Consider the following 12,405-nt stretch of genomic DNA (forward strand, 5'->3'; position numbering starts at 1 on the left):
TAGTGTCACGTGAATTTAATAGTCTAAATCAGCCGTTAATTGGCGGCTTACATGGTACAATCAAAGTCAAGTTTATGTAACAATGTATAAAATGCTTTGTTATTAGAGCCGTCATGAATTGTGTGAGATAAATGCACATCTAAATCCGCTTTGATGACAACCGATGGATTGAAGGCACATATACTTCAGAAATTAGTGCATTCCTTCTTCATTAGAAATGACATTCGTTTGAGACTTTGCAAATAATGGATTGATATCGTCTTTAATGATCATCCCCTGCATTTGAAAAAATTGTCATTTAAAAGGGAAACTGTAAGCAGAAAAAAACGATAGTTCGATAATTCGACGTTATTTAGTGCCCACCTACATTCAGAACCATGTACATACTGACAATTGGCTCTTTGACTCTGTTGTCTAGAGCGTTGTTACTTTCGTTTTTAAGCGGGTGTTCAAGCCATGATGGGATATTTTTCAAGTGCAATCACTGACAACCTGGGATGTCTCGAGTTTAATAATTTCTGCAGCTTAACAGACCTTTAAATGTTGTTCATGTTTTATAAAGAGGTCTTTGGCGACATGATCTTGCATGTTATTAAGATACTGGAATCTGTTATGTTATGTATTATAATAATACATGTAATAATAATGAAAATGTAACTGTACCTTGAATTGAGAATTTCATCGATGTACTTTATGCATTTTTGGCTGGCAGAAAAAAGAAAACATTTATATGGAAAACCTTTTAATGATCTTTTCCTGAAAAAGACGTAACATGAACATGAATTTAATTCATGTATGATTTGAGAAAGGATTTTCAAATATTTGAATTGTGACATACATGTATATGCTTATTGAGAAGAAAGGATTTAATTATCATTTAACAACAGAATATTAAAATGTATTCTACTTTGACAATAACGTTGTCTAAAACATATTTTTCTGTATCTTACTAATCTTCGATAAAGGTTTTAACACGCTAAGCTTGAAACATGGTCCTCGGGAGTAGATAATATCTCTTCTAAACTAGATTGAATATTCACGGTATTTAAAAGTTGTAGATATTGAACTTGACTTTGCTAATGATAAAACATGGCTGTTATTGCTGACGAAAGCGAGGAGCCACAGACAGATGCTATATGGATACTGTCTTCTACTTTTGTCGTGTTTACTATGCAATCAGGTATTATTTTCTTTTCATTTTTTGTGTTAATTTGCTCTTTGATTTTTACACATTTTCTTTTTTAAGTATTTCTATTAAGTGCATTTTTCATGTTGCCTCAAACTAACTAAACGAATATTGAAGGATATAAATTCACAATACATGGTAAAAAGTACAAAACTTTTGAAAAAGAGATTTTAAGTTATAGTTCATTTTATTGCTGCAATAATGCTTTCAAGTATAATTTAACAATAATGACTCAACATGTCTATTTTCATATGCGAAATATTTAACAGTATTAAATAATTAATAAATTACCAAATTACTATTTTGTCTCATTTACTGAAATTCAAAATAACCCCCGCAAAAATAATATGTTTCCGTATCTTTAACAATTATCAAGATTACATGAAATTGCAAATAAGTGTTTACTAAGTTATCGTTATTTCTAATATTAAAGCTATTGCTAATGATGCAAGTCCGGAATAACTTTATACTCATGCGTATAATACTGTTATAGGCTGTTGATAACGTTGATTTTACAATGTAACAAGTTTAACCTTATTTTGTCTTCTCTACGACAGGAATTACATGTAGTCACGTAGTACAATTTGTTAACGTTTCAGCTGGGAACGTTAAGTATGTACACAATGTATGTAATCACTGAGTTTTCCAGACGATAAAACGTGTGCTTGGTGTTCATTATGAATTTTGAATTTAAGTATTATCAATATAACTACAGGTTAAGATTTTTTGCGAACATGGATTACATTTAATTGTTATTTTAACGCTTTTTCTTTCATATGCGCTTTGATGTAAACTAATGTTTGACATTTAAATGGTGCAAAATAGCACCAAACTGCAATATATGAAACAATCGCATCTGTCGATGTTTTTAGCTTGGCTATCAGTTAAATTCCTCAGTGTAACAAATGTGAGTTCTGAATAATTCGGTACGAAATACCATGTCGACAAATTTTCTTTGAGTCCCTGATCCGAAAGATAAAACGTCTACGATACGCTCTTTAGAAGTACAAAATAGCTTCATGACTTTTTTATTTGCTGCACCGAGTGTGTGTTACTATGGTTATTCAATATCACAAGGAACACGCGTTAAGCACAACAATTTTAATAAATTTATACTCAAATTGTAGAAAACAATTTATGATTACCGTACATATTGAATTACTCAAAATTGAATTACATAAATTATGAAGATACAAGACTCTTAGTGCTATAACTTTTTTTAACATCCCTCGTTTTTATATTTTTACAGCAAACAATCGTACTTGAATAATCTAGATAGTCATTTGCTGTGTTGGCAATTTGTAAATAAGGAAGGACACCGTTTAATTGACATGTTAAATCAATTGTGCTCAATCAATAAATTAAATCAATAGTGAGCCATGTTCTGTGTTAGCATTGGACAACGTTTAATCGACATGTTCTAGCAAATAACATCAATAGTGACCCATGTTCTGTGTTAGCAATTGGACAACGTTTAATCGACATGTTCTAGCAAATAACAGTTATAAGGTGTGCTTTTATATGTTATACGATAAAACAGACCGACTGTTTTATATATAATTGTATATAAACAAAACAAAATATAAGGTCCTATATTTGGAAAACTAAATGACATGTTATAATAAAGCAAATTATTAAAGACAACCGGACACAATTAAGGTAAAGGTTATCACTTTTCCAGCTGTATTAATATATGAAGTTATTAAAGTTAATTGTGTCTACTTATACGTTGATTGGAGACATTGTAAGTTTATGTATTTGTACCTCAAAACACACGTTTGACTTTTACGAAATATGACTATTTGACCTTCACAATTATATAAAAGTGCATAAAGCTGTCAGGTCTGGTGGAATTAATGTAATAGATGTCAGAGATGATTATATATCGTCACCAAGTTTAATGAATGCCTCAACATCTCATGCAGAGGATATATGACATAATTACATGTATTTGTATCATATGTTATGTTAAAGCAAGCAAAAAACAGTGAAATAAAAGAATGTCCAGTATTACATGTACAGTTCAAAAAGGGTTCAATAGTTTTAACAATACATGCTATTTAATAGTTTTTATTTATCAAAAAATTCCGAACGTAATGCTTACCCGCGCCGCTCCTATTTTTTCTGTTCCATTTGTTTTGTAAGACATAAGTTACTTGTTGCCCTAACAGAATTACCATCTTGCTAAAAGGCTTTTTATCTACATGCATTCCGCTCTAAAATTGTAAAATGTTTTACATGCCTAACAATTCGATTCATAAATTGATTGAACTTCATTTGGCAAAAAGATCAGCAGGAAATGAGAATAGTTCAGGTCTTGCGTATGAGCTAGCTAACTTTACGATTGTTAAATTGCTTTTTTCTGGCAAAGATCCTCTGGGATTTTATAACACAGTATAAAAAATACATACAGATTTGGTTTTACAATTCTAATAAAAAAAAAGACATTGAGAATTCTCCAACGCCTCTTTTACACCTTGAACAATTTTTGGCTACCGCGTTTACACGTCAAAAAACAATAATTGGAACTCATTGGACAATAATTCAACCAAACATAATTAGAGATAATCACAAACACAGCAAAGTTTTATTGAATCTTTTCAAGAGAAAACAATGAAAAGCGGAAGATCTATTACATACTTAACTATACCACCTTAACGCAGTATTCAATTTCTAATACATGCTAGTAAATAGTTTTTATTTCTCGAAAAGTATTTCAAATATTGATGATAACAATGGAAATGTATTGGTTTGATATTGTTATGAAATAGTTCAGAAAACAAAATGTTGTTCTTAAGTGATTTAGTGTGAACATTATATATGATGAATGATGATATTATGTCCTGGAACATTTTATTATCTCCTTCATATTGATATGTTTATATCGGATCTAACACTGACCCACAAGATCCATATATCAGTCTTTCGTGGTTTGTTTTCACGTATGATACTAAGTAATACCATCATAATTGTTTATTGTATTATAGATCTTCCATGATAGACCAATTCACACTAAGCTTTAACAAGATGATGAATGATATTTGTAACTACATGTATTTAGATATCTCCCGCATTTAACTTATACTGAAAATTCTATGCACTTGTACATTTTAAATTATAACTTTTGAAAATATTTCTTATCTTGTATCATTTTAACGCACCCAAATTAAACTGTTTTCAGTATCATAAAAAGTTAAATAAAGATTATTTTTGCAATCAAAGTGTTAAAAAGTTTGTTTTGTTATCTGAAATGACCTATTGTTTTGATTTTTATCAATTGATAAACAATTTATTGTCGCAACTATGTTATTGTGAAGAGAATAATGCATCAAAATATGACTGTCATATAAAAAGATCGTGCATCTAAAAAGTCTTCAGAGCCATCAATTATCACTCCATTCAGACAAGAAAGATGATCAAATATTATGATATATAACCGTATGACGTGACTTAAAGAGCTTTGTTTTTTTCTACAGTTTTATTCATTTATTTACCTTCGCTGGAAATTAGAGAAAAACATTATTTTGTTCAACTTTTGTCTGCAATATGGTCAAGTGTGTTAAGTTATATTTATTATTGTTAACAACACTATGCTTCAAGAAGGAATAAAAACATTTATTGATTATTACATTCTTTGAGCAAAATATGCAGAATTAATTGATACCGTTGTAAGATTCCCTGAAGGATAAACATGGCTATTGCGGCTGACGAAAGCATGGATCCCCAAACGGATGCTACATGGATATTGTCTTCTACTTTTATTGTTTTTACCATGCAGTCAGGTATTTAATCTTTAATCTATTTTATCATTTTATCCTTGTACAAACCTTTTCTGTTTTATTTTACTTAACAAGGACACAAATTTAGTCTAGAATGGCATTCATGAACATGATAAAAATATAACTTTCTAAGCAATATTGTATTTTTTTTTGTCCAGAGGTTAATTGTTAATTTGAAGCCATTACGGAATAGATGTTATTGTTAGCAATAAAATCATTTTAAAATCATTATAAAATTAAATGACATGCAAAATTATTATGCAGAAAACATATAATAATTTTTTATCATGTGTATATTCGTTCAAAAAATATACTCAAATAGTACCTGTACTTACTCTATTATATAGGAAAATAATTCGAGGTTTGCTTTGTAGAGATTTTCCCCCGAAAAGAAAGACATGATAAATAATAAAAGCTTCCCTTATTAATTTTGATTGCTAAAACTGTTTTAAACTTAAAGGAGATCGCGTGTCATTTATCGTTATTCATTTATAAAAAGTGCATTGTTATAATTAAGGTAGGTAAACTTGTTAAATATACCTTAACATGAAAATACATTATTGTTCAGTCAGTAACTACAATAGCATGTCCGGGATATTCTGAAAAGATTTTAAAAAGCAATATTAGTTTCTTGCCTAGTCATATATTAATCCGGATGATTATATATATGGCTTAATAAAAATATTTTGCAAAACATAAAAATTGAATACTTTCAGAGTAAATTAAATGAATTAATAATATTAACTCTGTCTTGCCAAACATTCTGACGAGCCTTTGTACGGTCCTCTGCTAAATCATAAAAAAGTTAAACATAAATCATAAAAACAGAATTGATATTCTTTACGTAGTTCCAAAAGAAACTTACAGCCTTGCTGAATATTAATACCATTATATATACATGTATATTCTGAAGTGTACGAATCAAACTATTTTTGTTTATCACAGAGGACTTTACATATGATTTGGTTAATCATGCAGTTTCGAATTTTATATGCTTGTTTTCTGTTGTTGTACATGTACTTACAGAAAAATAAGAAGGCATTCGGATTTTGATTAATGTTTATAAGCATCAGTCTTACACGTGATCTTCTATGATTTCCTTTATTGAATTATTTGTTATAACGCCCAATCCGTGTTTCGTCCTAGTGCCCTCTTCTGGTTTATCGGTTCTCTGCTGTGCTCCTTGGCGTGTATTTCTTGCTTTTGTTGGGGCATGCGTTCAGTGATTGCCACTTTTCCTCTAGTTGATTTTTGTTTTACCAAAGAGGAAAACACTATTAACAAATAAAACCTTTTTTATTTATTGTAAGAACATTTTTATTTTAGTTGTGATTGTTGTAAATGACTTTGCTGTCATCAAAGGATTTCACATAACGTTTAATGATTTGCGACATCAAGGAATTCTCGAAACTGATAGCTTATCATTTCTATCAGAGTCAGAGAAAAGACATATTTAATTATTTATGGGCAACACAGAACATATGAGTACTATTTCTACTATAGTATAATTGAAAACTTTTGAAGATATCGAAAACAGAGTTTAATACAAATAGAATGTTTTTTAAACGAGTTTATTTGTGTCATTTAGTAACAAGTGAATCTGTTTATAGACATGTGTTTTTCTAAGAACGAAAGAATGGATCCACAAACGGACGCAATATGGATATTGTCATCTACATTTATTATTTTTACGATGCAATCAGGTACGTGTCATTTAATCGGTATAACAGTTACATGTCACGCTAAGTTTTTTATACATTTTAAGTTTGTTATAATAGTTTTTATAATGTTTACACATATAATTATCATAAAAATGAATGTCATTTGAATTTTAATTTGTTTTTACGGGTAGTTTTAAGTTTAAAGAAATGATACGAATTAATACCTATATGCCAGACACATTGAAAACAACAATTCTTTTGTAAAAGCGTGTTTATGCACTCTTTTGTATCATGCACCGTATTTGTAATATTTATAAACTTAAAACTAATCTTGAAACTGATACTTATTCCGTTGATATGATATTTATATTAAAATGACATGATTTAATTCAGTTAGCATAGTAATAACTATGACTTTATACATGCATGAAAGCAGTTGTTAAAAGGAGAATTGTTGAATCTGTTGAAATAGAATTGCCAACTGTCCAGAAGAAAATGTTTTGTTTGCATGGATTTAAATCTTGAACACATATTCATGTTGATGCTGGTATTTGTACTGATATAAGCCATACAGATGAAATTTAATTTATTTCATTTGAAATATTTGATATCGATGCAAATAAAACAATTAAGAAATTAACTTTTAAGAATAAAGCAAAAGGACGTTATTTTAGAACCATGTCCTACTTGTAGATTTGCATAAGAAAGTGATTGCTTAAAATATAAGGTGACATATTAATTGCTTTTATGTCTGAGTGACGTCATCATGACGATTTAGTATTAGCCTCCGCTAATGGATTATAAATATATCAATAAACTTATATTATTTTAAAGACGTCTGAGTTGTGAAACATTTTGTCACCCTTTTTTGCAATGATTGATCATGAAATAAATAACATACTGACATTTGAAAAGAAAAAGAACACACTAATTCATAATTATTTTATTTCCAAAATTGATACTCCGAACTTGAAAGCGGCATAATATGTAATCTTATTCACATAGTCAATGTTTACTTAAACATGCAAGATGAATTGTCATATTTTTATCTGAACTTTGACCCCTTGTGTGACCTTGACCTTGGCCGCAGGACCTAAATTTTGCACGCGACACTCTGCTTTACAATAGTGAACATTGTGCCAAGTTATATTGCAATCCCTGTATGCATGTAAAAATTTTGCTCCAGAGAAGCGTTTTTCAATGACCTCTAAGTGTGACCTTAACCTTTGATCTAGAAACCTGGTTCATGTGCGCCACAAAGCTTCTTATAGTGGTGAATATTTCTATGAAGTTTCATTTAATTTCCTCAATCCATGTAGGAGATATGCTCCGAAATAAATAGGACGCCGCCCGCCCGCCCGTCCGCCCATCCGACCGCCAAACTATTCTAAGACCCGTTTTTTAAACGGGCGTATAAAAAGTATGGCAACGAGTAATAAGTTGAGGCATGGATTAACAAACAGACGCTTTCGTCTTCTACATTTATGTTTAACAGTGCAATAGGGTATCAATTTATTTTATATTTTATTTCTTTCGGTTTTCAAGTTGGAGTCCTTGTTCACAGTTATACTATACAATAAAGTCAGAGCAATTAAAACAAGTTTAAGTTTTACCGTTTAATGTGTTGAGCAATCTAACTTTTGTAACTTTTGTTGGGAGGTATAACGAAATTAGTATACAATAGGTGTTAGTGTATAACATGTTGACACATCTCATCTTCAAACTTCTGAATGACGTACAGATGGTGATTTTATTTATTTATGAGCTCAAAGCTGCAATAATAATAATAATAATAATAATAATAATTATTATTATTATTATAATAATTATAATAATGATGATGATAATGATAATAATATAATAACACGTATCACATTATTTCCCTATAGAACAGATTATTCATGCGAGTGGTACATCAATTTGTTTTACATTGCGAAAATTATTTTCTAATTAATAGAAAACGTTTTTCAAACTGGCCAACAGCCATACTTTTAAATTGGTTTTTGAAGTAATTTGATTGATGATCTTATAGATTTTATAACTAATCTGACAAGTAAATGAAAATATATGCATACATGTCCCTAAAAATACATTCTTCTAATGAAATAGTATTTACTGACAGCATTATTTAAATAGACTATTTGAAACTTAAACATAATCTCTCAAATGATCAAAAGTGTTTGGCTGTAGAAAATAATCATCGTAAAGTACTGAAATAATATACTAAAATACCAGCAAGTCATCTATTTGAAATCTAAACAAATCCACTATCATTCTGTTTGGTCCTCTATTCTTTCCATTAACTAGTAAGGTATAATCCGATTTAGATTAGCCAATTTCTTCATGTTTATCCTAAAACATGTTTTATTGTGTTGCATAAATTTATAATTGTTAATCAATAATGTTAATGAATTATGTTTGTTTCTTCTAAATTAGAAAGGTTGAGTAGTCCGCCAACTCTCGTCGGAACAATGGAAATATAAATTTGTTTTGCTGTCGAATAGTTAGCTTCCTGTTTGCGCTAAAATGATATTTTCAAGGTCACCATATGTTCAAAACCAAGAAGGTAACCATGAAAGCTTAAAGTTAACAAACTGAGACGCTTTCATGTATAGATTTTCTTCTCTTTTTTATATTTCTTAACAGGTTTTATTAAAAACGTTGTTTAAAAATATCCAACTTTTTCCATTAAAATATATTTTTTTCCAGTTATTAATTTTGTTGATAAACGCCTAAAGCATGCTCGTTTTGAACATCATGCTTCTGTTCTCGTTATCAGGTAAATGTATTGGCATCGTTGGTTTAATGTTAGCTGTCGTTCTATTTGAAATATTTGAAATATTGTTTTTATTCCATTGAACCAACACTAGTATATTAAGAGTTTACACAAAAATGTTATCCTCGTGAATTAAAGGCATTCGCATGCTTTCAACTTAAAATACCTAAATCTAGATCAACGTCCAAAAATATATGTCAATTGCATAATGCAGCAAATACGTTCTAGAGTATTTGTGTACAAAGACGTTATTAATGGAATCTCATAAATTAGTCACTCACATGTACGCCGAAGCTCGACGAATATTTCTTTAAGCTCTTGATTTGAAGAGATAAAACAGTTACGTAGATTTGCAAGTAAAGATATAGCTGTTGACCCACAACAGGTAAGGTTTACTGTACATGTGACTTAAATGTTTATTTGAGTCATGTTTTAAATCATCATAAATTCTTTACATTGCCCTCGTTGCAGTTGAATTATATTTGTAATAGTAGTAAGTGACAATTTGACATCTGCTACAATCACCTACAACACGATTAGATTTGGGCATTACTTGAAGTTTGACAGCGTATTCTACTGCAATACGTATATAGTTTCAATCAATATGAAAAACAATATTTAAGATAAAAGACATGTAAACAAAAACTTTTAATTGAGCATCTTTATTCAGTTTATTGTATATTTATTATTATAAATCATGTTTTTTTCAATGATTATGATTTTAAAATGGATGATCAATATCATCATGCACTCACTAATTTTTTTTTTTTGGAAAATTTTTGTTTTCGTTTTTATTGTTGCAACAATGACGTTTAGCAGTTTAAGCTTTATACTAAATATAATGTTTTCAATGGATCAATTTTTCTCTTGGACTTTGAGATATGAACTTGGTAATGCGTAATTTGTCATCAGAACACTTTCAGAAGCTTGTCTTAATACCTTGAAGGCGCGAACTGATTTTGATTCCGTCACATTATTCCCAATGTAAACATAAGACGGAGTTCTGCAAAATTGTAATGATTCTCAAGTGTATTTTATAGCCTCCCTCACATCTCTTTCATTTCCAGTAATAGCATGCAATTGGGCGTTTATATATTTTTTTAATATTTACTCAGGAAAAATACCGGAGGAAAATCAAAATTACTCATGTTACAAAGCCAATGTAATTCATTATTGTGTTATAGTGTCACGTGAATTTAATAGTCTAAATCAGCCGTTAATTGGCGGCTTAAATGGTACAATCAAATTCAAGTTCATGTAACAATGTATAAACCGCTTTGTTATTAAAGCCGTCATGAATTGTGTGAGAATAATGCACAATCAATTCCGCTTTGATATTAACAGATGGATTAAAGGTGCATTTCCCTTCAGAAATTAGTACATTCCTTCTTCTTTATAAATGACAATCGTTGGAGATATTTCAAATAATGGATTTATATCGTGTCTGAAAAATTAGCGCTGAATTTGAAACAATTTGTCATTAAAAGGCAAAATTTAAGCAGAAAAAACGGTAGTTCGGTATTTCGACTTTATTTCGAGTGCCCGACTACACTCAGAACCATGTACATCCTGACTATTGGCCCTTTGACTCTGTGGTATAGAGCGTTGTTACTTTGGCTCGCAGAAAAAGAAAACATTCATATAGAAAACTTTCTGATGACCTTTTCCTGAAAAAAGACGTAATATGAATTTGATTCATGTATGTTTGGAAAAAGGATTTCAATTATTTGAATTGTGATATATATTTAAAGCAGTTTGTGATATGCTTATTTAAAAGAGATGATTTAATTATCATTTACCGAAAGAATATTAAAATTAATTATATTAATCAGCCTAAACGTAAGGGTTTGACGATAACGTTGTCTAAAACATATTTTGCTTTATCTAACTAATCTTCAATAAAGGTTTTAACACGCTAAGCTTGTTACATGGTCCTCGGGAATAGATAACATCTCTTCTAAACTAGAGTGAATATTCACGGTATTTAAAAGGTGTAAATATTGAACTTGACTTTGCTGATGATAAAACATGGCTGTTATTGCTGACGAAAGCGAGGAGCCACAGACAGATGCTATATGGATATTGTCTTCTACTTTTATCGTGTTTACTATGCAATCAGGTATTTTTTTCTTATCATTTTGTGTTAATTTTCACTTTGATATTTTACACATTTTCTTTTTTAAGTATTACTATTAAGTGCATTTTTTTCATGTTGCCTCAAACTAACTAAAACGAATATTGAAGGATATAAATTCACAATACATGGTAAAAAAGTAAAAACTTTTGAAAAAGATATCTAAAGTTATAGTTCATTTTATTGCTGCAATAATGCTTTGTATTATAATTTAACAATAATGATTCAACATATTTATTCTCATATGAGAAATATTGAACAGTATAAAATAATTTATAAATTACCAAATTGCCTATTTTGTCTCATTTACTAAAATTCAAAATAACCCCCGCAAAAATAATATGTTTCCGTATCTTTAACAATTATCAAGATTACATGAAATTGCAAATAAGTGTTTACTAAGTTATCGATATTTCTAATATTAAAGCTATTGCTAATGATGCAAGTCCGGAATAACTTTATACTCATGCGTATAATACTGTTATAGGCTGTTGATAACGTTGATTTTTCAATGTAACAAGTTTAACCTTATTTTGTCTTCTCTACAACAGGAATTACATGTAGTCACGTAATACAATTTGTTAACGTTTCAGCTGGGGACATTAAGTATGTAATCACTGAGTATTCCAGACGATACAACGCGTGCTTGGTGTGCATTATTAATTGTGAATTTACGTATTATTAATATAAGTACAGGTTACGATTTTTGCGAAAAGGGAATAAAATTTAATTGTTAGTTTAACGCTTTTTCTCTCATATAGGCTTCGATGTAAATTAAGTTTTGTCCTTTAAGTAGTGCAAAACAGCGTCAAACTGAAATATATGAAACATTCGCATCTGCCGATGTTTTTAGCTTGGCTATCAGTTAA

General features: G+C 29.7%; 1 protein-coding gene across 1 annotated transcript in view; it reads left to right on the forward strand.

Moving 5' to 3' along the window:
• Window positions 1-1,089: 1,089 nt before the first annotated feature.
• The window catches only part of LOC132723669 (putative ammonium transporter 3), a 32,317-nt gene continuing 21,001 nt past the window's right edge, over window positions 1,090-12,405 (forward strand). Inside the window, exon 1 of the mRNA XM_060708428.1 lies at window positions 1,090-1,180. Coding sequence (XP_060564411.1) covers window positions 1,090-1,180 — 91 coding nt within the window. The remainder of the gene's footprint in view (window positions 1,181-12,405) is intronic.

The sequence above is a fragment of the Ruditapes philippinarum genome, unplaced genomic scaffold, assembly GCF_026571515.1.
Source record: "Ruditapes philippinarum isolate M1 unplaced genomic scaffold, ASM2657151v2 ctg47_1_1_1_1, whole genome shotgun sequence".
NCBI lineage: Eukaryota > Metazoa > Mollusca > Bivalvia > Venerida > Veneridae > Ruditapes > Ruditapes philippinarum.